Source organism: Synchiropus splendidus, chromosome 13 (assembly GCF_027744825.2).
Source record: "Synchiropus splendidus isolate RoL2022-P1 chromosome 13, RoL_Sspl_1.0, whole genome shotgun sequence".
In the NCBI taxonomy this organism is placed as follows: Eukaryota; Metazoa; Chordata; class Actinopteri; order Syngnathiformes; family Callionymidae; genus Synchiropus; species Synchiropus splendidus.
Window position 1 is genome coordinate 10,051,235 of NC_071346.1, and position 26,671 is coordinate 10,077,905.

General features: G+C 39.8%; 3 protein-coding genes across 6 annotated transcripts in view; 2 read left to right on the forward strand and 1 right to left on the reverse strand.

Annotated features, from left to right (window-relative positions):
- clstn2a (calsyntenin 2a) overlaps positions 1-13,076 on the reverse strand; it is an 82,956-nt gene extending 69,880 nt beyond the window's left edge. The window contains exon 1 of one of the 3 annotated variants that reach the window (XM_053884279.1): positions 12,881-13,076. In XM_053884279.1, coding sequence (XP_053740254.1) covers positions 12,881-12,953 — 73 coding nt within the window. In that variant the 5' untranslated portion in view covers positions 12,954-13,076. Of the gene's footprint in view, positions 1-12,441; positions 12,791-12,880 lie in introns of those variants that run through there. The other 2 variants (XM_053884281.1, XM_053884282.1) reach the window with 2 other exon arrangements.
- Positions 13,077-14,710: 1,634 nt separating this feature from the next.
- Positions 14,711-19,448, forward strand: nmnat3 (nicotinamide nucleotide adenylyltransferase 3). Of its 2 annotated transcripts, none has more exons than XM_053884284.1 (5): positions 14,711-14,798; positions 15,562-15,708; positions 17,186-17,369; positions 18,275-18,348; positions 18,666-19,448. In XM_053884284.1, exons 2-5 carry the CDS (start codon positions 15,597-15,599, stop codon positions 19,073-19,075), a joined length of 780 nt encoding a protein of 259 aa, XP_053740259.1. In that variant the 5' UTR covers positions 14,711-14,798; positions 15,562-15,596; the 3' UTR covers positions 19,076-19,448. The 2 variants fall into 2 exon arrangements, with proteins under 2 accessions (XP_053740259.1, XP_053740258.1); XM_053884283.1 differs by lacking the exon at positions 14,711-14,798 and adding an exon at positions 15,163-15,329.
- A 1,363-nt stretch (positions 19,449-20,811) lies between these two features.
- On the forward strand, positions 20,812-25,420 carry rbp1.1 (retinol binding protein 1, cellular, tandem duplicate 1). Its single transcript, XM_053884285.1, has 4 exons — positions 20,812-20,980; positions 21,971-22,149; positions 23,633-23,734; positions 24,948-25,420. Exons 1-4 carry the CDS (start codon positions 20,908-20,910, stop codon positions 24,996-24,998), a joined length of 405 nt encoding a protein of 134 aa, XP_053740260.1. The 5' UTR covers positions 20,812-20,907; the 3' UTR covers positions 24,999-25,420.
- The last annotated feature ends 1,251 nt before the right edge of the window (positions 25,421-26,671 follow it).

A 26,671-nucleotide genomic window follows, 5' to 3' on the forward strand; every position in this document is an offset into this window, starting at 1 on the left:
AGACTCCTCACGCTGCCAAAAAATGAGCAGCAAAGGCAAACAAATGTTGATGTGTAACAGTGCTTCTGTCATCTCACTGAACTGATAATGTAAGGACTTGATTTACGTTGTAAAGCTTCACTATTTCTGGTTTTTCACCTTGCTAAGGCAAAATAGTGAGGTGACACTGAAGAACCAGACATTCCTTTCACCTCTATGTGACATTGGGAAGTCACACAACTACAGTACACCGGCACCATTTGTGCCATGGTACTGGAATTTGAATAGTGGTGGCAGTATAATTCTACTCACTTTGATTACTGTTGAAGATGCTGTGCATTCACAGATTTTTTTTTTCAGTGTGACAAATGCTTTCTTCTACTGAGTCTATATTCAGACTTTCATCAGTGTGTCCTTCAGTTCTTGCTGCTTCACGGTAAGATTCAATTCAACAAGATGCTGTAACTCAAGGGCTACAAAACAGCTGCTGTCTATCTTCTCTTCATGCTCCTGGTAATTACACCGCTACATTTTTAATAAAGCACAGGACAGAGAATTTAGTGTGTGTCAAACTCTCGGTTTGAGGGCTGAATTCGGCCTAGCACCATATTTTGCGTAGCCTGCGTTGCTTTAAAACGGATGGCGTGATAGATAGCTATCCTTATTTCATATACAATTGTACCTTGGTTTTCGAACATCTCGGACTTCGAACAAATCGGAGTTCGAACGCCCCCGAAAAAAGACGGAAAAAACATGCGCGTCGTGGATCAGCTGACCCATAATGCGCTTTGTTATTGTGTACAACACAGCCTCTGTATGCAGACGTGTCCCGTTAGCTACATCTACTGACTGTTTTTTTCTTCATATTGAGGTGTAAAACCTTTCCTGTCTCCACACTGGACCGTGGTAGAGTGTCACAGGGGAGGTGCTCACTCTCCACACCTCCGAGGCTGGAGCTCACTCCAGGGTTTGATGTCCTGTTGTGGGCTGGAGCTGGGACAGGGATGAGGCGAGTCTGGGACAGAGCGTGACTTGGTTTATGACTTTGTCACAGCCAAACTGCACAGAAGCGCACATTCAGAGCTGGACACGCACCGGGCACCTCTTCACTTCTGGAGAGACGTCACTCACTCGGCAACCCCTCCCACATGCAGCGGCCACACACATAGAGGAACAGTGCACCTGCAGCAGACACTCTACATTCACTCCTACAAAAGCCTGTTTTAAGGCTTGGAACGCATTATTTCTTTTTCCATTCATTGTAGTGGGAAAAGTCGATTTAGATTTCCAACAAATCGCTTCTTGAACAGCCGTCTGGAACGGACTGTGGTCGAGAACCGAGGTACCACTGTATCTCAAAAAATGCATGTCAATTTGATGCCATGCGAACTGACAGTCTCCTCTCTTCAGTTGCAGTTAACATGAGCTAACAACATCATTGTGATTTATTTTTGTATTGAACGTGTCAGCACTGCTGCCACTCTAACTCCGCCCCATACTCGCACGCATCGGCTAGGAGGCAGATGAGAGATAGATCCTTCCAAATGGCCCGTAATATAATTGTTGAGAGGATCATAATCACCTTTTCTTTCAAATTACAAATTAACTAGCTAAATTAATAAATCGATTTTTAAGAGGGGATGATGTTTGCTGCCATTCATTAGTGCTCTCAGCAAAACCAATTACTAGAATTTTGTTTTGCTTCTCTAAACTCCTCCAGGCGACTGTCTGTAAAGAGGAATGATGTTTGCGAATTAAACAACACCATGCGAGGTAAACAGTATTTACCGGGATCTTTGTCTCACTGTGATCGACACTTTAAATACACAGATGGCAAACAAAACTCAGTAAGCTCTCATCCTCCTTGTGTCCCAAATCTCCACCGCTAAACATTGAATAATTAATTTGTCGATCTTTAGGGGAAAACACAAGGTGTTTCCAGGCTGTTGGACATAACTAATCCCACACACTTGAATAGTCACCAAGACACTGATGTTTTCTACAGAGAGAGGTTGTTGATCCCTAGATTTGGCAAATAAAATTTCATCTGAAAACCAAATATTCCTGCTTTATCCATGCGATTTGACGATGCTGGAGGTGGTTTGTGAGTCTGAGTGTGACCATGGAAACACGCTGCAGGAACTCATATGCCTTGCGAATAATTATGATACTAAAGAGCTTAATAGTCTTTGAGTTTCAAATCTATTGAAATCTATTCAAAAGCATTGTGCACTGATGATCCTGAACGTCTTATTTTATTAAAACTTGACTCGACCTTTGATACACAAGTCCTTCACATCCTTTTGGGGCAGTTCATGTCTTATAGTTTGCCTTGTCGCCGCGGATCAGTTAACAGGCAACTGATCCCCATTTCAGGGAATAACAGCGATATAATAGAGAAGCGGAACAGCGAGTGTCTTGATGTGGCACGGGGGGCTGCCATAGGGGACTGTGGTGGCTGTTTCAGATAAGATAGAAGGAGGAGAATTGATAAAACTAACAGCCGTTATATTGATAAGAAACTTTCTCAGCGCTACTAATAGGAAGAATTTCCCTTCTGATGGCATCTCTGAAGAGTTTCCTCAGCAATTACTTTTAAATTAATTACAAAGCGAGTGTGGGCTCACAGGGAGATGGGGGGGTGAGAAAGGAGGAGGATTTATGGTGTTGTTCAGAGCTAATATATCCCTATTCAATTGCGGCTCTCATAGTCGACACGATGAGGTTACGACTCCACTGTCTTTTGCACTATTTTGCCAAGTCAGTGTTTTTCCTAAACCACCCCAGGGATAGACAAGATTACAGATTCCTGTGTTTTTATCCCCTTTTAAATACCCATTATTATTATAATATAAAGCACAAGTGTTTTACAACAAGTGAATCATTGTAACAGCTTGGTAGATAATTCTATTAAACGTTCGCAGTGCTGCAAGTACACATTCATGGACCACTAGAAAACACAATTTACACCTTCAGTAAAAGAAACTTTAGACTGCTGTTCTGAATATTGTTCACTCTGCACTGAATAATTAGCATGTCTTGCTACCAGAGAAGCAGTACCACGGTAGACTAACCTTTATATATAACATTCAGCTAGGAATTGACAGGTGGGCTGAAGCAGAGAGCAGAGATTATAATCATCAACGAATAATCTGGAAACTTCCAAAACTCAACAATTTATACACGTAGAGCAAACTATGTTGGAAAGAACTGCCATGTATGGCTAGCAGGGAAACAGATATCACATTCTCTTTATACGAGTTGAGCCCGCGTCGCAGCCTACTGCCGTCACTGTCAACTAGTGACGCGTAGATGAGGTATTGAGGTATGAAACACTGTTGCAGGGTTGATGAAACAGTGTGCTAATTTTCAGAGGCCACTAGATGGCGCTCTTGGTTTAGAAATGATGTGAGGTTGAATGGCATTTGTTGTTCAAGTCCATACATTTTACAGCAGATAGTGCCATCTGGTGGCCTCTGAGAAGCAGGACACTGTTTCATGAAACCTCACCTACCCATCACTAGAGTCAGCTGCTCGTGGACAGCACTATATAAGTAAGAACCATTCATATTGTGAGTCCATAACTAGGTTTGTCTACTATGTAGGCCGAATAACATTTTTTTTGTGATTTAATGAGCAGAAAAAAAATCCCAAATGTTTCACACAGAGTCTGCAGTCAAAGCTATGCAAATTTCCAGGGTTGACATGAGAGGGAATACACTAGGAACATTTTCTAAAAGCACATGTTTCATCTCAGTCCAGGAGCAGGCCCTTGTTCTAACCTGCTCTCCAAGTTTCTGGAGTGGCAAACTTCCTTCTTTCTACATCCAAATACTGGCACGCATTTTTGCGCTTCCACAGATAAAAGGAGGTCTTTGACCACGGCTGAAGTTGTGGGTCCCTCGCCAAACGGGGATTTGCAGAAAGTCTGCAATTAATATCAGAACGTGTGGCTCATGAAAACTAGACAGAAAAGGAATAAAATATGAGCACATGATGATGAACACCCCACTGTGGTGGGGAAGTTAAACAAAAAAAAAAAGCTTCTGGTGATAAAAAAAAATGTTTCATTTTTGTGCCGGCGATGACAAACAGTGATCACTTAACAATAATAAGCTGCTGGGAAAAAAAAAAGCTCAGCAAGTGGCATCTTCCAGAGTGGGAGTAACGCTGAACCCGCAGAAAGATTAATGAGATTTTTTGCTGACAGAGAGCAAAGTTTTAATAACAAAGGCTGCAGACCATGAATAAAATAAACAGAAAATGCCATCGCACCCGAGTAAGTGAAAATTACAAATCATTTATGTGGCAAGGTGCTGATACGGGAGTGTAAATTTCATCAGACACAATGAAGCTTCTGGTGAACGTAATAATAAAGCGACACTAAACTCACTTCAAGTCACATGACATTAAACTTCTGATTTATGGATTCTCTGGTGGAAAACAAGAGACAGATGGTCGAGGGAGAAAAAGAGAACAGTGAAGGACACCGGGAAAAAGCAAAGCAAGGGCAATTTCACATGGAAAAACAAGATGGAAAAGTAAAGATGAAAGCAATCGGAGGGAAATGACACAGGTGTGGACTTTCAAGGATGGCAGATGAATAGACAGGGAGTCACAGGAGGGTGGTGGAGCGTCATAGAGGAAGATAAAGCGAAACAGATATGAGCCATCCAACTGCCGTGGGATGACATATCTAGCTGTCTGCCAGGTGGGAGTGTAAAAATTTGGACGGACATTAAAAAAAAAAAAAAAACGTTTCAATAGTCCCTTACACATATCAGCATTTAAATACACGATTTTGAAAATTTGAAATTGAAACATTTTGTTAACTCAAAAACCACAAAGACATGAACTGTACTTTGATTTTTATAATAGATGTAGTTTAATTGTTTTAATATTATGGGGTGGTGAAGATGATGCCATTGATCATGAACATGAATAACACAACTATTTTACCAGGTGCGATGCATTGAGGGAACACCTCTTTTTTTGGTAGTTTTGTGATTGTTTCTGGTCCTTATCATGTGATTTCAGCTGAAACTGGCATCATTTTCTATACCTCATGAGTCATGTAAAAAGTCTAGAGTACTTAGACACTAATATCAATACATGAAAAAAAAGCAGTGAGAGTTTTACTCATGAGGAGTTTGATTTTTCTCACAGTGAACCAGCAGCTGAACACAACCTGGTAACTACATTTGATTTTAAAACAAATTTGCCATTAGCCATATATAGTGCACCAGAATATTAGCATCCAGTGAATTTAAGAAGGAAAATAGCACTTGTTCATGCATGAGCCGCACCGGCCTATGAGCCGCTGGTGCAGTCTGCACCGTAGAAAGGTCGGTGGGGCTTAAAAATGCATGAGGGTCACTTCTAAACTCATTTTGAAAACAGGGTCCAGCATTGAGAGAAACAAACTGAGCAATGTTCTGAACTTCAATCATGAAAACGTGCTGCTTTCTCCCAATTGTTCAAAGTTTTGACACCATATCCAGTCTCAGCTGCAGCGTCTCGTTTCCAATCATCCAGAAGATCGGCTCTGTTGGTGGAGATGCAGACACGTGGGTGAAAACAGTGCATTTTGAGCGCTTTAAGGTAAATAAAACACCTGAGATTCCATCAGTTTCGGTAGTATGACACTCTTTAGCCTGTAAAAATCCATATAAAAATCCGTATTGTTGTATAAGATGACATGCTGATAGTTACTTTCTTTCATATCATGGCATTGTTTCAGGCATTTTCAGTTTTTTTCATTTTTTATTTGTCTAATTAAAGCTATAAAAATAAGGACCAAACCTTCCATGGGCGGCGAAGATTAATGCTATTTTCATCTTTTTTAAGGGAAAATATGCAGCGAACGCATCAGTTTATGAGCCTAATTTCGGAACCTGACAATTTTTAAGTACTCAATTTATTTAAATGATATTCAGATTTTCTTACTTTGACTTTCACTTTACTTTTACTTTGTTAAAAAACAGACCACTTTCAATGCTTCACTGTAGATTTTTCTTGGGTATGTTTTGTAATATTCTAATGCAGAAACTTCTTTATCAGGTGGCAAGCGGTGTCTGGCCTTTTTTCAGTTTGTCTAGATGATTTTGCAACACACTGCTGACAAATGGATGAGACACAACAATCGATGAGAACTGAATCTGTCAATTTGAAAACAACATGACAGTTGACAATAAGTGTGAGATGACAGCAGATCAAGGGGAAATGAAACAAAACAGCACCAGGGAAGTCCTATGCTCTGGTCGATGTCACTTTTAAATATTTCTATAATAAAACAATCAAAATGTATGAGGTTTATGAGGATGTTTTGAAATATATAACAGAAAAATCAGCAAAAAGACTATCAATAACATCATATGCAGCTACGCCACGTCTCCACAGTCCATCAGGAGTTTTCATTTTCCATTTAAACGGCCCACATTATTATGAATCTCACTATGGGAAATAGTCAACTATTTCAAGACTCCGTCTGAAAGGAATCGACGCTTGTGAAAAGTCGCAAAGCCATTTCTGAGCAGAGAGAGAATCTTTGGACGGGATTTACAAAAGGCTGGCAGTGGAGCCCTGGAGAGGAAGATGAAGGCGATGACTCATTTGCATTGTGGGCAACATGAAACAAGTTGTGTGAGTGGCTGCACAGCAGGATAAAACATTTGTGGTTGATCCGTGGTTGATGCTTATCACAATATGCTGCGGCTTCATCACGAGTACACGTACTCTCTTGTTTGCTTTTTTTTAAATCAGTACAACACAAAGGCAAGAGGACGAAGCAGACTCTTGTCAGGGTCGCCACTGAGTGTCGACTTAATGAAGAATCTGTGCGAGACCTTCTGAAGGCGACACCATGGACTTCATCATGACTTATCACTGAGCAAACTGTGGCCTTTTGAACTCAAGCAAACGCATTGAGACAAAACTTGAGACGTATTTTATCATCCACGAAATGCATACAAAAATAGAAGGTGGCAAGATTCAGAACTTAGCGCATCAATATGCCTTTTCCAGCCTTCAGCAAGAATGCCAGTCAGACGTGGACTGAAGATTAACTCGTCCCGAACAACAGTATGAGAAACTGCTAAACTGCAACGCTAACTATCTACCCAACTGACTTACCAGCTGCCTGTGTGTCACTTTGAATAACAACCTGCCGAGCTCCGTCCCTGGAGGCCTGTCTTTTTCAGGAATGATCCACAGCCGACCAACACACTTGTCAGACTAATTTTGGATTGTTAAATATTTCTCTCTTATTAGTGATATGTTTTGGCTGATCTCGTAATGTATCTACTCATCTGTCTATTAAACAAACTCCCTTTTTGTCCGATTGAATCCACCATTTGTTCATTACCTGAGGAAATCAGCGTTTAGTAGCTCTTTTGCCTGACAAATGGAACACTTTTATTCAGTGTGTCGCTTAAACACGCAGAAGAGCGTACATTTGCATAAGTGGTTGCCAGCGCTTCCTTACTTCAGCCAACATTATGTTTACGCTAACAGGAGGTATTTCCTCCTAAGTCAATATATGTCTTGAAGTCACTGTAAAGGGGTCCAATGACACATTTCCAGGTGCTAAGAGTTAGCTGCTCTTCGGCAAGATGATACATTGACATATACTGCTGTGTAAATGGATGATAAATTGAGCTTTAAGAATAGGACAGCATAATAGGCTACACTTTACTCAAGTTGTTCCTCTACAGCTTTTCATGACAGAGCATTTTTGGAACCCACACCCACAGAAAACACATAATGCATCATGGAAGTGGAAATTAGTGGTACAGTGGTTTATTTTATTGTATTTTATTTTATTTTATTTTATTCATGACAGCACTTTAATCCAAAGATTCTGATTTTGATTTAAAAAAAAAAATCATAATAAAGAAAATGACTATTGCTCGTGGAACTAAAGTTGCGTAAACCCTGTGCACAAAAACTCAACGAACCATTTGAAACAGATGGCGGCATGTGAAGAGGACAAATTCTCAACACCTTCTTGCTTCATTTGGCCCGGACCCCACAAGGTTAAGCCTCAATTTGAGGATGAAAGCATAGACATAACTGGTTCATCCACTTGTTTTGGATGGTCAGGTTTAGTGTGAGCATGTTCTGTCATACTTGTGAGTACCAAGTCTTGACAAGCCACCATCTTGTCAGGACATTTTGCTTTGCGAGGACATTTTGATCTGTCCTCACAAAGTTTAGAGGGTTAAAATGTCAGTAAATACAGTTTATTATCATTGTGTTTAAGTTGGGGTCTGAGTCCTGGTAAAGGTTAGCCATCTGTTTTGGATGGTTAAGTTACGGACGAGAGGCTGGGAATAGCACTACGGCAATGAAAGGTCCTCACAAAAGTCTGAGAGTGTGTGTGTGTTTGTGTGTGTATAAGAGAGAGATGGCCACATAGCAATAACTATTATAAATTAATTACATATAATGAAGTCATCAAATTTATAAAAAATATAACTTTTGAAATCCATTCCCACTTCACTCCAAGGGACCTTCTAGTGTTTTCTCTTACACAGGAGCAAGAAAGAGTTCTCTCATCAAGCTCATGTTACTTTACCTGCTGCTATGCTGATGATGCTAATAGGACTGCATCATCAGCATAGCAGAACTATGCTGGCAAAACAGTATGAAATTACTCTTATTAAATGAGCAACTCTTAACTGTTAAACTAAGATGTTTATGGCTCATGTTAGAGCCACATGGCAACGCTACTCATTAGTAACAAATAATTCTGAAAGTAAGCGTTTGAGAGGAAGAGAATAACAAGGGGACCAGAATGTCCCTTCGGTGTCAGAGACGCATGCATTGTTTATCCAGGACATATTGGATGACCAACTAAAGCCCCAGTGGATCCAGGGCACCAGCTGCTGAGCTACTGGTGTGTGCAAACTCGCCTCTCCCACACACTTTCGTCTCTCCTCATCTCACATTCATCGTCCTACGCCACACCCTGTGCATCCCCTCTATCTTCACTCGGACTTCATCTTCATTCGGATGGATGGATGGATGGATGGATGGATGGATGGATGGATAGATAGATAGATAGATAGACAGATAGATGACAGACAGACAGACAGACAGACAGACAGACAGACAGACAGATAGATAGATAGATAGATAGATAGATAGATAGATAGATAGATAGATAGATAGATAGATAGATAGATAGATAGATAGATAGATAATATTGTATTTTCACACGAAGTCACACCGCCTCAAATTAACACCAAATTTAAGCAGCCATTTAACCTGAACCTATTAAGCGATGGGAACTTAATAATGAGGTTAATGAATGTTCATAATAATTCCAGCAGTTTCTCGGCAGATTCACCAGACCTGGATTTATAAGTGGTGACCAAGCAAAAGGTGACAGCAGGTCAGAAATATTTTTATTAATCTTCTAAGCTGAAAAAAATGCTGTTGTAACACTCTATAACAATGACTTTAAAGTTTTGCCATTTGCTGTTCATGTCTGCTGCTACTTTCACCGTCATGCGCACAAAAGGTCACAGGATGCCTGCAGCAGAGAATAAAGAAGGTGAGAAATAGTGAAGATGGATTCAGTCACTGGGCACCAATGCTTTTTATGAGCAAGCCTCTTAAAAAGGTTTGTAAAACAGGCCATTGCTGTTTTGTAATTCACATGATATTGTCTTCAAAAAGCATCCAAAAACTACAATAAAATTGGAGGTCAGATTCATGGCGACAACATTTGAGGTTCATTCAAGGTTCAATAACAGACAACTAACAATCCACCTGAACCTTTAATCAAAAACAAACCAACCATCAACCTTGAATCATCAACCAGCTATTAAGAAAACCAACCATCAAAACAACCCTTTAATAATAATAAGCACAGCACAGCCACCAATTTAACCAACATTTATTAAACAACAACCATTTCCTGACCACCATCAACTATAGAGCTGTGTACTGACAGGCATCTTGTGACACGATACATATCCCAATACGGGAGTTGTGATAAAAGACATTGCTCTATATTGCACGACTGTAGGTTCAGCAATATATTGTAATAAAAACCATCATTTTAGGAGGGAGAGTCAGATAATGCTACACAATATTATGCGCATGAAAACAAGTTTATTGTTATGACGTCCGTTCAGTGAGACTTTCGGTAAAATTTCGCAGTCCAACAGAGAAGTGAGCAGCTTCCTAAATCAACTAAATAACTCCAGCGCACAAAAAGAAAATGTTCACATTAAACACACAGTATCTATGTATTAAATATCGATATTAACAACTTAAAATATCAATACAAAGTGACACAAACATTACTTGAGCAAAATGTATCGATACAATATTGTGGAATAAAGTATTGTGTCATAGTTGAGCGTATGAATATTTTCTTACACCCCTAAAACTGACAACCAATAAACAACTTCCATCTATCGATCAATGACCATCAACCAGCAACCATAAGCCAACCACATCAAGATGAATGCTGACATCCAATAATTGAATGTCTTTTTTTTAATATTCAGCACTTCATTCTTAAAGAAAAATTCAATTTTCTAGTTTGCTATCAATTTTTAGCTGCAGCCCATCACATGACATGGAGGAATCATCTTTAGAACGTTTGTAAATCCAACAGATCGATCCAACAATTACAACAATAAGAAAGTTACTATCTTTTTTCATTATTTAATTTGTGATTTTTCCATCATGGTCTATGCCAGTGAGTATGAATTGCACTGTACAAATAGCCTTGCCTTTGAATTGCTTTTTCTTTTTTTTATTCCGGCTGCATTTGCTAGAAAACATGATGAAACTTCACAATGGAATGAATGGAAACAACTTTTGAATAACGTCTTCTCTGGGCAAAACCTTACTCGGGGATTAAACACTGCCTCGTTCGAAGAGGAAGTAACTCAATGAGGGTTAAAGGTGGATTTAAAAGCAGCAAAGGGTGAAAAGTGAGAGAAATGTAGACATCTTAGCAGAGAGGGAGAATGCCAATGAGCAGGGAGGAGAGGTTTGTAAGAGAAGAATCAGAGAATGTGACATGGGAAGCAGAGAAAAGCAAAGTCCACCACCACCTCCAGATCTCACTTAAGCTCACAAAACTTTTGAATTAAATCACAACGGTGCAGCCAGAAACACATGAAAATCTCAACCTGCCCAAGCTTGAAGAAAGAACTGAGGGGAAGAATGATGAAACAAGTCTGTCTCGTGGCCTCTGACCTCTGAAAGGCAGCGGCGCAATGAAGCGGATCAGCTCGTCGCCGTGCGGAGTCAAAGGACACGGAATAAAGGACGGCATGAGAAGGGGAAAGAGGACAGGTCTGGAAAAATAAGCCAAAGCGAAAGGGCAAGGATGATATTGAGGAGGAGAAGATTGACATCGCAGCCCCCGCCAGATCTTGACTCATCAGTCTTCACTCTGAAGAGGAAATCCTGAGTTATGCCGTGCCATTCCACATGGTTTTCACGATTTATGTTTGGCCAAGGATAATGCAGCTAGACGCCCCTATTGAAAAACAGTCATAAATCTGATCTTGTTTCTATTTTTTTTTTCTTTCTTTCTCTTCCAGCATCCTGAAAACCCTCCCAGGCTGTGTTCATCAGCATTCAGGCTCTCTTCTCTACAAAGAATACAAAGCCATTCAGCATCCCATAATCATGTTAACGGCTCCGCTAAAGAACACAACAGAGAAACATACACAGCCATAAACTTATAACTCTGCAACCTCATAGATGAAAGCATAAATGTCTTTGAATGTAAAGTCTGTTTTCAAAAAGCGCAGAGCAAAGATGCCTTAGTTCTTTTGCTTTCTTTGCATATTCATTAGGCTGCTGCCTGTCGAGCGGACAGCAGGGGTCACGTCTGAACATCACCTTTAAAAATTGAACGGATCATTAAAGCTCATCCCGAAACACCGTCAGATGTCTTCCCAAGGTCTACAACATACAAGGATAAAAACGATAATGTTTGGCAGAACACAGTCAGTCTGCTGAGCTCTGACTCCAGAGACCCAATTAATACCAGAGTAAACTGTTGCTGCCCTCCGTGGCTACACAACCTGTACGTCTGCCTGGGTGTGTGAGGCAAAGGAAGATATAATGGCAGCGCCAAACCGAGGACATGATCGACCCCCTGTCCTCCGGCTGCGGCTGCCAAACTTGTGTCACAATCAATAACTGTGAAGCAAAATCATTTTGAGATCACTTAATAACCTGTCAATCTTCCGCAACCATTTATATATATAATAGTTCTGCTTGTTTAAACAAATAAATAAACGTTTGTGATGCCTTGAAAATCAAAACTATTTAATATCACTGCTACAGAAATATCAATAAATATATAGGAACATCGCTCCCATTCTTAATCCACTCATATCCCTATCATATAGGGTTACTTAAATCCATAATAGAACTATATTAAAAATGTGCATGTGTTTGTGCAACACACAGAGCCTTACTTACCTCTTAAAAGTTGGTCAAAGTACAGTCACAGTACGTTTAAGTTGTGTGTGTGTTCTCTGTGTGACACCCGTGTTACAGTCTGATGCCTTTGTGACTGACTTCGTCACCGATGGAGGCAATTTTCCACTGAACCACTGGAGCTTTGTTTACAAGAAAATTGTATTCTAAATACTTTCTATCACTCTACACACAACAACGTCAGCGCTTGTTAACATACTTTGAAATATTAGCTTGACAATTAACCTTAAATGCATTACGCTAAATCTCACCAAATATACTAAATTAAGAATCATTTTCCAAACAATTTCCAAAAAACATGTTATAGAAGGAAGATTAAGCTAAAGTGATAATAATGCAAAGTTGTATTTTTCAAGTTACATCGACTCATGTAAAAACGGAAGGAATATCACGAACAACTTCATTGTTTTTGTCTTCCTACCTTTAGCTCCGAAAGCACAGGTGCGGCTCCGCAGCAGCCAAAAAAGCAGAAGAGAAAGCCCGAAGGTTCGCATGGTGGCCCAGTTCTGATGGTGCTGGCTCGCTTTCCACCGCTCTCCGGTGATTGTGCTTCAGTTCTGAGGAGCGACGGACGACGGTCCACTGCTCACACACTCCGCTCCAGTCGAGCGCGGGAGAGACGGCGAGGGCGTCGAGTTAGATTGAATTTCCTGTTTCAAAATAAAACAAAAAGTAAAGATGCGCATCAGTATCATCTGTGTGGTTATCTTTTAAGTACGAAACCCCGTTCGGTTCTGCCCATTCAAAAGAGGGTCGATGAGTTAATATGGTGCGTGGAACTTAAAAACACAACATCTTGTGTCATATATGTTTTATTTTCTAACCGGTTGTTTGCTAAACTAAGTAACTTGATTTTAGAGCACGCATTGATGCCATGAGCCTCATGAAATATTGTAACGTAAAGTGGTGATGTACCTGAAATTTGAAATAAGATATTACTCAGAGTGTAGCCAAATGGAGGCAGTATTGAACACAGTTTTTTTTAATTAAGGAGCGAAATCACATATTACTTGAATTCCCCAAATAAAAAAATATAACATAAAATAGTATAAGAAACAAGTTAGAAGAAACAACAGATAATGACGTGTTTTCTGTAGATTCATGCAGGGTGTTTGTAACCATATTTTCTCATTTTTATATAAATCTAATTAAGTATGTTGTTACTAAATACAGGTACTGTCACAGTGACATGTTTTCTATGAAGACAATTCAGAAAACGCCTCCTTACAGATTTGCATCTTTGCATTTCCACCCTGAGTCAAAATCCCTACAGGCAAAATTTTAGCGACATGTTCTTCAATTATTCCATTTGTTACCAAGTGGAGTTTATTGTATGTGCTGGAGCTTAGACCTTCAACACAGGGAGTATACTGGAACGTAGCAATATAGGAATACATTCACAAATTATCGCAATCATATTCCAGTTCCTAAGGGGCTGCCTGCGCAGTAGGCTCTGTGATTTAATGATCAAAGTGTTTCAGTCTTCAACATTTTTATTTGCAGAAAATAAAAGATTAATTTGTGAGCTGCTGGGATATGGCTGAAGTATATTTTTTAATCCATCTAAGAAAGTGCAGCTCAGTTTAAAACAATGTATAAATGCAAAAGAGAATGTTTTTTTTTATATTTGTGTCAATGAATGTGTGTGCATGAAATTAGGAACTTTTCAGAAACGAAGTCAAAGTCATACTCCTACAAATGTGCACTGTCGGGGGAAGTGAAATGCCACTTCTGTTGAGATAACTTGCCTTGCGGTAATGCAAGTTGTGAAATGTCAAAGCACTTTCTGCACCTTCACAGACAGACCAAGTTATTGTTCTCTGTCAGCGGAATTTGCATATTGTTGTTTATCAGACTTCAATAAAAAGAAATAGCTGGACTTCAAAGCAGACAGTAAATTATTGTTTGGCCTTGTTTATTTTCTCTCAACAAGAAGCGGAATATGTCCAGGTATGTGAGTGCTGCCACTATAAAAGGTCAACACCTGATTATAAAATGTTTCTGATGGAAAAACATGGCACGAAAATAACACTTAATATGACCATGAAGTGTAACAAATATAATATTTTCTACAGTTTAAATTTCTCAATTTTTCATATTTGTAGTTTTGCCATTTGCACTTGCACAAATGTCATCTGAAAGTAAGGCAACAAAAACATGAGGGCGGTCATAAATCAGCACCGTGGAGAGCTCCACTGTCATCGATACTTGTCCACCAGGAGTCGCGCTTTAGCCGGGTTGTCTGCTGCGGAACCATCGATAGCAGCCGTTCAGTAGAAGACGGAATGATTAAGTGCGACACCCGTCGCGAAATGTCAACAATGTGAGATGCCACTGATGTAAGACTTCTAATTTTTTTTCTTGTCATTCTCAAGATCTATAAATGTGATGGATGTCTTCAGTCTTTGGTATTGAGCTTTTCTTCCCGCTATTTCGCGGTTGCATCACCGCAGCGTCAATGTCAAATGGTTGTATGGCGACTCATTCACAAGCGTTGCTGTTAAATGGTTTCATAACAGCCACTTCGGTCATGACTTGGAAGTCTTTAAAGCATGTTCTGAATCATTTAAGATTATAGGGAAACATTATGAAGATGTAATTCAGAGAGCTCAATAAGCCTCAAACTCCCTTTCATGTTCCTTGAAAGCACACACCGTCTTTTATTTTAGTCTTCTTATAATGACGGGTAAAAAGGACAACAAGGGCTCGCTCTCTCTATTCCATATCTATCTGGGTTGCTCTTAAATGTATCAACGGTGTCGACTTGTCAGTAGGAGGACGTAAGGTCATAAGCGGTACCAGAAGTGCAACTCTATATATTCATTTCCTGAGAAGCACTGAAGACAATATGCTCTACATAGATGATACAGGTCATTATACTGTTTTAATTCTCTAATCCAAATGCGAAAAACAATTTTACACTCAAGTTTATATCATTATCGTGCTGAGTTTTCCCTTCCCTTGTGTTAGCATATACTTTCTTGCTATGTCCGTGAAATTATGAACTTAAAACGAACGTAAAGATGTGTGTATTTTTTTGATTATTTGTTTGTGTTCTGTTGCTGATTATTTACAAGGTTATTCGCTATATGTTCCTGCCAGGCTCTTTTAACGGGACCAGAAGTCCTGCCACCAAGATGGGCCTCCAGCGCATTCCACTGGTCTTGTTGGCATGCGGCTCCTTCAACCCCATCACCAACCAGCACATGAGGCTGTTTGAGCTGGCCAGAGATCACATGCACGGCACCGGTTAGACGCAATTCCAATATGATATTCAATCCCTTCTATATTGTACATTCGACTCCAATATCGGCAAAGGCCACAGATGCTTTACATTACATTGTTTGATTTTTATAATGAGGTTTTTTGAAGGCAGCTCTTTAATAAAACAGATTTTCTGTCTCTGAAGACAGGATTTCATTATGTAAAGTATTAAGAACCCCCGACTGTCAGTGTTCTATCCTTGCAATGAGCTGTAGCGGTAACATAAGTGGCACACATTCACCAAAGTCACACTGAATTAACTTAATAAGTCATGAAATTATATGAGGCAAGAGATTTTCACACTGCAGTTGTAATGCAAATTGACGAGTGAAAGTGTCCTACTTTTCTGTGAACAGGCAGCGATATCAAATAATGCGGCTGAGTTTGCCATGTTGCTCACGCGTCAATGCGATGGTGACAAACCAGAAGTTGTCAGGATGTTGGATTGAAGTAGTAATGAATAATGAGGTGCAATTTTCTCCAATGAACACGGAGATTGTCGTGTTATCCAGTCCTGAACAGAAGCTGATATTCATTAATTTCTTAAAACATCTGAACAACGACATGCAGGTATCATAAGGTTATCTTCTTTGCCATTTCTTTTGCCTGTCACAGAGGCCAACAGTATTTAAATACAGAGTGATGATCATGATTTGCTGTTTTGTACAGTGTGACATTCATCGCTGAATTTCACCAAAGATATTTCTCCTAAGTTCCGTTTCGCCACAGCAGTCAGGTGGACTGAGGCCTGTCTCAGACATCATTACATCCCATATCATCACAGTCCATCACCCTGACACGCTCAACTTAATGAGGTTTTAATTCAGACACTTCAGGTATCGCTGAACTGTCACTTCCATCCCAGCGAAAACTCTTGTTATTAAATGCAAATTCACTGTCTTATTGTAACTAAGAAGCCTCTTACAAAGCTAAAACACTCGCCAGCAAAACATGTCTGCCTTTTCTCAAAAGCCTTTATATGAAAAACACAAACAAGGATAGAACACGTTCATCATATTCAGGCTTTAATAACAAAGTGTATGTTTCTTATACTTGTCGAACACCAAAGTGGAAGTGGCTTTTCTGATCGCTATTCTTTCATCTGACGCTTATCATAGTTTTGAAACCTGAAACCTGAGCTGTTAAGAATGTATGAGGAGGTGTATTAAATGTGCTGAGTCATGATTAAAATGACCATGTAATGTTCAGTTGGCAGGCACGAGTAATGCTCTTATGTTTTGCCCTTTGCTCAATGTCAGTTAAGACATCAGCTTCTTTGTAACTGTTTAAATAATATTAGAGAAACAAAAGCATATTTTTTTAATACAATGTTGCAGAAAGTATAACCTAATCCTAAACCCAAGTTTATCTGACTGATAGGGATGAATGCGGTCAGAACTAAATCTGTCTTTTTGTATCATACATTGGTAAAATTGTTAACAAAAACTGTTTCTGCTCGCAGGTCAGTACCAGGTGGTCGGCGGGATAGTGTCTCCAGTTAGCGACGGCTATGGGAAACAGGGCCTGGTCCAGTCCAAGCACAGAATAGCCATGGCAAAGCTGGCACTGCAGACCTCTAACTGGGTCACGGTTGATGACTGGGAGAGCCGTCAGCCGGACTGGACTGAAACGGTGGTGACTCTGAGGTACAGCCATGGATGCTCCTTATGTTTATATGTCAGATATCTTTGGATTGTATTTCATAAATCTGAAATCTTAAAATCATCATACCTCAGAAAAGAAACATAATCTGATTGGATCTTTTTATGGTTGGTTAGGAGTGTCATGCTCAATCACTTAAGTGGCCTAGAGGTTAAACACAGTCTATGTTTAACTAAATGCATGTATTGACATGAAATGGAAGTCGAAATAATGCAACATCACTCACTTGGATGCTAATTCGGAGTGTTAGCTCTTTGTTGTTAGTTTGTTTTCAGATAAATGTAACATCTCTTACGAGAAAGCCTGTCAGACATGCTTAAAATGACATGCCGGGCCAGATCCGGCCCCTGGGCCTCAAGTTTAACACCTATATTGAAGCTGTCAGAATGAAGGGAATTGGCTTTCAGTCCTCTGGAGTAGGTTTCTGAGTTCAACTCAGACCTCATCATCACCAGGTCTTGACTTTTGATGAGGTAAAAATGAGGCCGCCATCTGCTCAAAATATGGAGCGTGAGCTGCAATGTGAAGGTGATCACTGACTCACTGGGCTCCTCCAAACATGTCCGTGCTGTTACTAGGACAAAAGAGTGGGGCATTTTTAAAGCAACTTTAAGAGTTTGCTATAATCCATCCGCTCCCCCCTTTTTCTTCACATTTTACACAAATCCACTTACGTGCTGTCACCTTCCACCCCAGCTGGGCGTCACTAAGACGTTTGTGCAACACGGGCCATGAAGTAGCCTGTTGTTCTCTGAGCTCAGAGCGGCTCCTGACACTTCAGTCGTCATCACGCCTACTCATGCAAAGATGCTTAACCTTGTCCTCCTCTTTTACTCCATATTTAGAGATTGAACCTGATCTCTACCACCTTTCTTCTCCACATGTTCAGGCACCATTATGGGCGTATTCAGAAAGAGTACCAGCAGAGAACTGGCTCCGATGGAAACACTCCTTCCATCTTAAGTAAGGAATGTTTCTCTTCACTTAGGCTGTCCAGATAAGTGTTCCTGGGTTTCATCCAAGTTGACATAATTGGAACAGATGTGTACTTCAGAGTATCTGTCTGACAGCTGGGTTTATATCCCATGACTCATGCCTCCACATAGTTAATGGTGAAGTGTAAAATCACTCCCCGACATACAGACCTATTAATCCTATGCTAAACCTTAAAAATGTTGGAGGTGGTGTAAAACTACTTGCTATTGAAACTGCTTTTGAGCATCTTTTGAGCCACTTTACCAAAATGTGTCTCCACCAACACCATTTTTTTCCTGCGGCAGGTCCTCAGTTAAAGCTCCTCTGCGGGGCTGACTTCCTTGACACCTTTGAAATCCCAGGTATGTGGCTGGATGAGCACGTGGAGGAGCTGGTCGGACGTTTCGGCCTTGTCTGCGTGAGTCGCGGGGGACTACAGCCTGAGAGAGCCATACATGAGTCCGACATCCTCTCTCGCCACAAGAGGAACATTTTCCTGGTGAGAGAATGGGTCCGGAATGAAACCAGCGCCACGGAGGTCCGCCGAGCTCTGAGGAGGGGACTGAGCGTGAAGTACCTGATTCCCGATGCGGTGATCGAATATATCCACCAGCACCAGCTATACACGGAGGACAGCGAGCGCAGGAATAAGGATGCCGTGCTGAGGCCTCTGGCCAAGCAGGCACAGCAGCCAGTGGAGAGTCTGGATGACTGACAGAGCGTAGCTGCTGCTGCTGCGATACATCACTGGAGTTATTCAAGTGTGAATTCCACCACAGATCTGTGCTTCTCTTCTGGGAATGAAGGCTCTCTTTGCTTCCACCTCACTGCAGTCTGGCTGAGATTTGAACCATTTGTCTTCTAAGATGGCTTAGTTTGGGAGTGCGTTGTAGGGCCATCATTTTCCATATAAATTTGGGACGTTTCATAACATAGTGGGGAGTATTTTCTTGACTATTTTCAAAATTGGGGGTTAACTATGATGGCATTCAAAACACTTCAAAACGTGTGTGCTCTGTTTTATTACTTTTCCACATTTCCAAACTTGTGCTGCTTCTCAAATGTGTGAAATAAAATGGCGTGTTGAAGAGGTTGTTGTCTGACTAAGGTTGCATCAGGAAAATTATAGCCATTTTTTATGAAACGACATGACAAATCACATGTTTTCACTGGCGATATTTAACTGGAAATGTTTTCTAATTGTATGAATTCATTTTATCAAGTACTTAAAAAGACTCACTTAGCTGCCAATATTAAGAGAATATATTGAAGTAATGTATGACTTTACAAACGGCAATCCTGATAACCACTTAACCATTTAATGAAGCCATGTTTTTTCTTCATATAATTGCATTAAATGGTGAAAATAAAAAACCTTTCCGTTATTGCCCTCGCCTACCATGGCGGGGCAGATACAATGAATGGGAGTTTGCTAAAACTTTCAATATTGATTGGAAACCTGCTAAAATGGAAGTGATTTCTTCTGTAGGTTCGTGGCTTCACGAATGTTACTTCTGGTCACATGATGTGGGTTGAGCAGAAAAAGAAATTAGGAATCTGTTGAGTTTATAAAAGACAGTATAAAATCTACTCACTAAAATAAAATAGCTTTCACGTGTTCATGGAGACCTTTTCTCATTTGTCCAAGCTGCTGCTCGCAGTGTGTGTGGACGGAGTTCCCACTGCCACCTGCTGTGCGCACTATACATGAAACATATTTAACACAAATTACATAGAATATATGATGGGCAATAATGTCAACATCACAATTTGTATGAAAACGAATGGCTTGTCAGAGTTCTCAGCACCTATTTAATACTCCAAAAAAATGAAGAATTTTAAAGCAATCTGATTCACTTTTTGCACCTTAATTCCCATTTTTCTGGTTCAGCATTCAACAGTTTCTCTTTACAGACTTACTTAAGGGCCAGAGGTGTGGGACACATTGCGAGGTCAGTGATCCATCACAAGACAGCGACCCACTAACACTCTCAGACGCCAGACTGTCCCTTACCTCCAGGAGCAGGAGCAGAGAGTCGTTACTGAGACCATTTACTGATTTAAAAGTAAAGATTCTCAGGTATAATTCATCAATGCTTCAATCCCTCAGGTTCACGCTTAGACCTCAGCTTTGCTATTGACTCAAAAGACCTCATTATGTCCAAAAGAAGCCGAGCAAGGGCCAAATCTGTCACACGTGGAATTACATATGTGCCCCGCGTTAATGGATGAAGGAAGTGCATTCATTGTAATCTCACTTTGGCGCAGTACGTGTTCTCTCAAATAAAGCGCTCCAGTGTACGTTACGTTGTGCGGCCTATGCGGGCGGTGTGATGCCGAGGATTAAGGGCTTACGATCCCAGTTCAGGAGGAGAAAGCAGCGTTTTCTATTTGACAAATGAAAGCAGGTACGTAATCGGATTAAAGCGAGCTTGACTCAAAAGGAGGTTTTTGACAGCAGACCGTGCACTCACACTGTCAGATCAGTCGCTGACCACTGCTGACCTTTTCATTAACTGGAGGTAAGGACCCTGAGAGACGACCATCATGCCTGTGGATCTGAACGGATACTGGAAAATGATCGCCAATGACAACTTCGAGGAGTATCTGAAAGCTCTCGGTGAGTGCCTCATAGATCGGTGTCGAGCAAACACTTTCAGTGCGGCCATTTCTCTTCTTGTAGAACATGCACTTTACTTTTAATGTTGGAGGTAACATCAAGCCAGACCCTTGTGATCTATCCCTGCTTTACAGGGCAGGAGGTGGGGACATCCTGGAAAGGGAGCTAGCTCATTTCCTTTCAAGTGGAAAATCAGAAATCAAATCAAAGACAGAAAGATCCAGTTTTCATCTGTTCTGTGTAAATGCTGTGTTCCAGTTTGGTGGTGTCCAGCTGCGTAATATCTAGGTGACACAATTGTGACAAGCGAAAGCCATGGTGAGACAGCAGAAAGGAAAGTTGAGTGAGATGTTACAAGATATATGAAGTGCCTGCAGCGGTCAGGGATATGCAGTTGATGCACTGAGCCTCGGGAATTTCTAAATGGTCATCTGTTGATGTGTTTGATCACTGTGCATTCATGACATCAAAAGTTCAAAGTTGAATTTGTAATGAAATTAAATTCAACCAAGGGAAATATATTTAATTACAACAACAGCTGTCCCATGACTTGATTCAGTGTACAGTTCCTAACCTTAGTAGCATACTTGTTTCCCCCCCAAAAACAAGAAAGGAACTGTATTTTTGTGATGATTATTGTATTAAATGTGAAAATCTGTTTGCCTAAGAGTGAAAATCTACAATCTGGAGTTAAACAGTGTCATTTTGGTTATATATTAGCATCCTGTCTTGTAATGTCAAAAAACAGTCAATATTTAGATCTGTCTCTGCAGTTTTGTCTTTATATTTTTGTGCTCTGAAACCCAATAATATTCATATTTATATATGGTAGGATTTTCTGACCAAATCATAAACAATGATTCTCACTCATCCTGAAGGTTTTTCTTTTTTTTTTAAATATGAAAACATCCTTCTTAGACGCTAATAAAATCGGACGAGCATGCAAATGAGCCGTCATCTGAGATGCTATATCCGTCTCGCTTGTTGCAGACGTGAACGTTGCCATCAGGAAAATCGCCACCCTGCTGAAGCCAGACAAAGACATCACCCATGACGGGGACCACATCATCATCAAGACCCTCAGCACCTTCAAAAACTACAACATGGACTTCTACGTGGGCAAAGAGTTTGAGGAGGATCTGTCTGGGGTTGACGACAGGAAGTGCATGGTGAGATTTGAACCCAGCTGTTATTATATTATATTATATTATATTATATTATATTATATTATATTATATTATATTATATTATATTATATTATATTATATTATATTATATTATATTATATTATATTATATTATATTATATTAAGATACAGTTCTCATGGACAAATGATAGACAATTTCATATTATAAATAAAAAATGAAGTTAAACAATGGAAAGGAGTGCTGTTCTAAAATATAATAACAGGATGAAAAGCATTAATAGAAGCTAGAGGCGTAATTAATAACGTATTTTTGATGTATGATTATTGGATGTTATATGTTATATGTTCAACAATATGTTATTGTTGAATGACATTTTTGTGTGGGATAAAGTTTAAAAAAAAAAAAAAAAAGCGGAGAGTCTGAGACCAATGTATTAGAGACACAGGATGAAATAATGTTATTTATTATTGTTTATGATAGTAGTATTGCAGTTGCATTGGTGTCACTATATTCTTGGTTATTATTGTTATATAAAACATAGTAGTAATTCAGAGAGCACTGTAAGCGTATTGTATACTGTATGATTAATACATATATCAATAAACCAATTACTTCCTTATTTATTTTCAATCATCTGTGTTATTGAGAGTGAACTCTTGGTCACTATTCCAGGGTAGTATATATATACATGATGGACGAGATTCAGACAAGTGATTAATATGCTACTAATAGTAAGTAGTTTATTGATATCTGTTAGCTAAATTAAAGTGCTCATATACTGTAGATCTTAAATGCCAACAATTCCTACGGAGGCTTTCCAAAGCCGTGACATTGACCCAGAAGGACGGGTTTGATGAAAGATCAATCTTGGATCAAGACACTAAACGCAGCAATAATCATGCTAAAGTAACAGGATTAAACAGGAGACTGATTTAGCATTATGTTTGGACCCTTATTTTTCTTTTTTTTTTTCATGAAATTTCGTCTAGTAATATTCTAAATAACCTTTTCTCTTTGTGCCCTTAGTGACTTTAAATCTTATATAATACAAGTAATAAAGCCAAATATTCACGTGAAAAATTTCTGCAACTACGGACGACTACTATGAAAACACTTCCCGGCTGCATATATTGTGAGGTAAAACTTGCTCCAAATCATTGTTCCATATTACCATAATAATGAACTGTGGAACAGCTGCCATCCAAGCAGCAAAAAAAAAACAAAAAAAAAAAAAAAACAATAATCAGATTTCACAACAGTATTGAGGGGATCAGGAAGTACTCGCCATTTCTCAAATCAAACAAGCCTTTTGTGTGTCCACAGGCAGATTATAGATTTACTATAAGCTGTTTAGCTGGTGTTTGGATGTGGACGTCCCCGGTGGCTGCAATTTCTGTCCCATCATGGTATTTATTTTAGGAGGGAGGGCTGTTTGTGCAGCCTGTTTTAGTGAAATACCTCAGCAAAGCCATTTCATATCATCATTCTGTTCCATGTTTCCCAGACCACCATCACCTGGGAGGGGGACAAGCTGGTGTGTGTGCAGAAGGGGGAGATCGAAGGAAGAGGCTGGACTCACTGGGTGGAAGGAGACGAGCTGCATCTGGTAAGAGACTGTCAACAATAACGGAATGTTTCGAATGAAACTCCTCCTCATTTATTTCGGAACCATAATCGACTTTTACATTATTAATCCGAGCTAACCATCCTCGTCTTATTGTGAGGCCTATTATCCAGACTTCGCACATTTCATTTCTGACTTCAATAAACTTTTTTTTTTTTTTTTTGCTCCATGAGAGTCGCACACAGTGGCCCGTAATGAGAGTATTATCATCTGAAAAGAATTAAAAGCAACGACGAGCACATTATCTTTTTCATTGGCGCGGCGTTATCAGATTCTCTTCGTGTGATTAGTCATATCAAAGCTCAGCAAAAATAATCCGCCGCGTTATTTGATTCAAGCAGATGTTTTCAACCGACGGCCATGAAATTGGTTGTTAGTGGAAGAGAGAAGGGCGGTGTTGGTTGTGGGACACTACTGCCATCAAGTGGACGTAGTCAGAATGGTATAAGATGTTTGTTAGCCATCTAACTAGAAGACTGTGTAGGAAAGACTATGCAAGTGGATTTCTCCCTTGGTGAGGAGACCAGTCATCTGGAAGTGACTCGCAGTAGAGCATAGGAGAGGACTGAAAAAAAAGCTTAAGTTGCAAGAAAAAAAATGTCATTTTTAGATTTTTAATATGCAGCTACTACTGAAATCCCATTATAAATTCACATATTTTAAACGCTGGATTCAGCGGGAGCATAAAAAAGTATACAATAACTTCATGTTTTTCGTTTATCCCGATGGGGTTATTTACAGCACAAATAATAGAATACAATAAACAGCAATAGTACCGTCAAAACAAAGCACACTGATGATCCACTATATCACAATATAGGAACAGAAGGAAAGAGGAATATTTTGCAGTGCATTCTCAACTTACAATGTATTTCAATTTAAAAGTCTGGCTTTGTAAACATACTCTTTCAATAAAAAAATATAGCAATAGCCAAAAAAAATATTGTCGCATTTTTATTCTGTTTTTATCTATTTATTTTATTCACTGTAGTTAGGGAAACGTCTCTAAATGGCAGGAAAATAAGTCTGTGGTTCAAGGTGTCTCATTTCGGCTGGGATGGGATTTATCTATCTGACAAATAATTAAAAAAAAACATTTAATGGGATCTCATCTAAGCAGGAGGCTCACTCAATACAGAACAGAACTCTTGTCTTTTAAGAAATTCCTCATATACATGTATCCTGTTTCCTATAGGAGCTCAGAGCTGGCGGAGTTGTTTCCAAGCAGGTCTTCAAAAAAACCTAAGAAGGAGGTTTCATCTAAACCAACGGTGCCCCCGGCTGCAATTGGCTCGCATCCCGACAGCCTCCAACCTTCCATCGACTCATCCTCCGCCGCAACCCCTCGCTCATCTAACAGAAAATCATAACCATCGGTGCCAATGCTTTAGTCTTTCGACGCCTAAATCAAAGGATGCTCCTTTGATTTGCATGCCTAGATGTTGTGGGTGCATCCATAGATAAAGCTGATCTGACAGGAGAGCGACGCTGATTGAGGGCTCTAATGAAAGGAGGACGGAGACAGGATTGAGCATGTGTGAAGGCTTGTTAAGTGCCTTTCCTTCTCATCAAGTCACTGGAATGAATACAATTGTGATATGTGTATATACATTCAAAATGCCTTGGGAATGTGCCATTAATTGCAAAATAAATCAATGAATTAAACAACTCTTTGCTTTGTCTTTGGAAGCAGTACGGACACCTTGACCTCTTGAACAACTGAACAACAGTTTAGGTGGCTCACTGATAGTAGTCAGGGAAAATCTGGAAAAACTTGATGGGGAGGTAGGGGATGGAGGGCTTTGTTAAAGGAGAAAATAATATATGTGGTCATGAGGGAACATAGGAACATAACAGAGTTAAATCAGATTAAAGGACCCTCAAAATAAACAGAAGATTTACAGATCTGTCATGATCTATTCACAATCGTGCTCAGGCAGAAGTATATAAAATATATGTTTTATTCTCAATAGAAAGTACTTAAATTATGCTTCACTTAGGAGGAGGAAGGTGCTCTCAAGTGACGTCACTCAGTTTGATGTCATATTTAGGAACAGATAAGACAAGGGGTCGAACATATGGAGCCAAGCATGCATTGTAATGGCGAGTGACTCCACAAATAATTGACTTGCCTTCAACAGAAATTCACTCTGACAACCGCATTCACGCCGCCTTCTGATTCATCTCATCTGTGGGCTCAATCCGCCTTCACTAAATTGGCTGAAACCCGTCCAACTCACTTCTCATTCCAGGCTCTCATGCCTGCTGCTTCTTGTTTATTCGGTCCTTAGCTCCATCCCACCATCTACCTGCAGGCACTGTTCATTTATATCTCCCCAGACACGTCGTATCGATCGCTGCTCTCTGACTTGCTCAGAATGATGTATTTCAAGTACGCATTCTGGCTCTACATATTTGGAAAACTACTTGATTTTTTTTTCAATCAAATAATGACAATGTTTTGTTTATTAACATCTTAAATAATCAAAGGTAAAAAAAATGAAAGCATAATTCAGAGATTCAGCAACAGAATAAAGCACAGCACACCACAAATAATACAGCACAAAGACAGATAGTTCCTGTGTGGTGTGTCTTCATGTTTTTCATAATGCAAGAATGACATTGTGAGATTGTGATCAAACTGAGTTTCTTTTTTGTGTTGTTGTTTTGTGTGAAAATGAGTAATTCTCAGTCAATAAAAATGAAAATGAAGTGCAAAAGTTGCGTTGGCCCTTCCGTGTTCAACATAAATGGGGTTGGACCGAGCTTGGACCATAAACATTAACTTGGCGCTTCATCAATATGACACATGACACAGCGCAACAGGGCAGGTGGGTCATTAAATAAAAATATAGTTTACACACAGACCTTAATAAATAATGCTGCAACTTTTCTGTAAGAAAAGACAGTACCAGTGAT

Bases quoted from the DNA above. Each gene is read 5' to 3' on its own strand.
- nmnat3 (XM_053884283.1), top strand. From the start codon at position 15,308: ATGCTCTACATAGATGATACAG. The intron at 15,709-17,185 runs GTTAGACGCAAT...TTCTGCTCGCAG, and splicing joins AGATCACATGCACGGCACCG to GTCAGTACCAGGTGGTCGGC. The intron at 17,370-18,274 runs GTACAGCCATGG...CCACATGTTCAG, and splicing joins GAAACGGTGGTGACTCTGAG to GCACCATTATGGGCGTATTC.
- rbp1.1 (XM_053884285.1), top strand. From the start codon at position 20,908: ATGCCTGTGGATCTGAACGGATACTGGAAAATGATCGCCAATGACAAC. The intron at 20,981-21,970 runs GTGAGTGCCTCA...CGCTTGTTGCAG, and splicing joins GGAGTATCTGAAAGCTCTCG to ACGTGAACGTTGCCATCAGG. The intron at 22,150-23,632 runs GTGAGATTTGAA...CATGTTTCCCAG, and splicing joins TTGACGACAGGAAGTGCATG to ACCACCATCACCTGGGAGGG.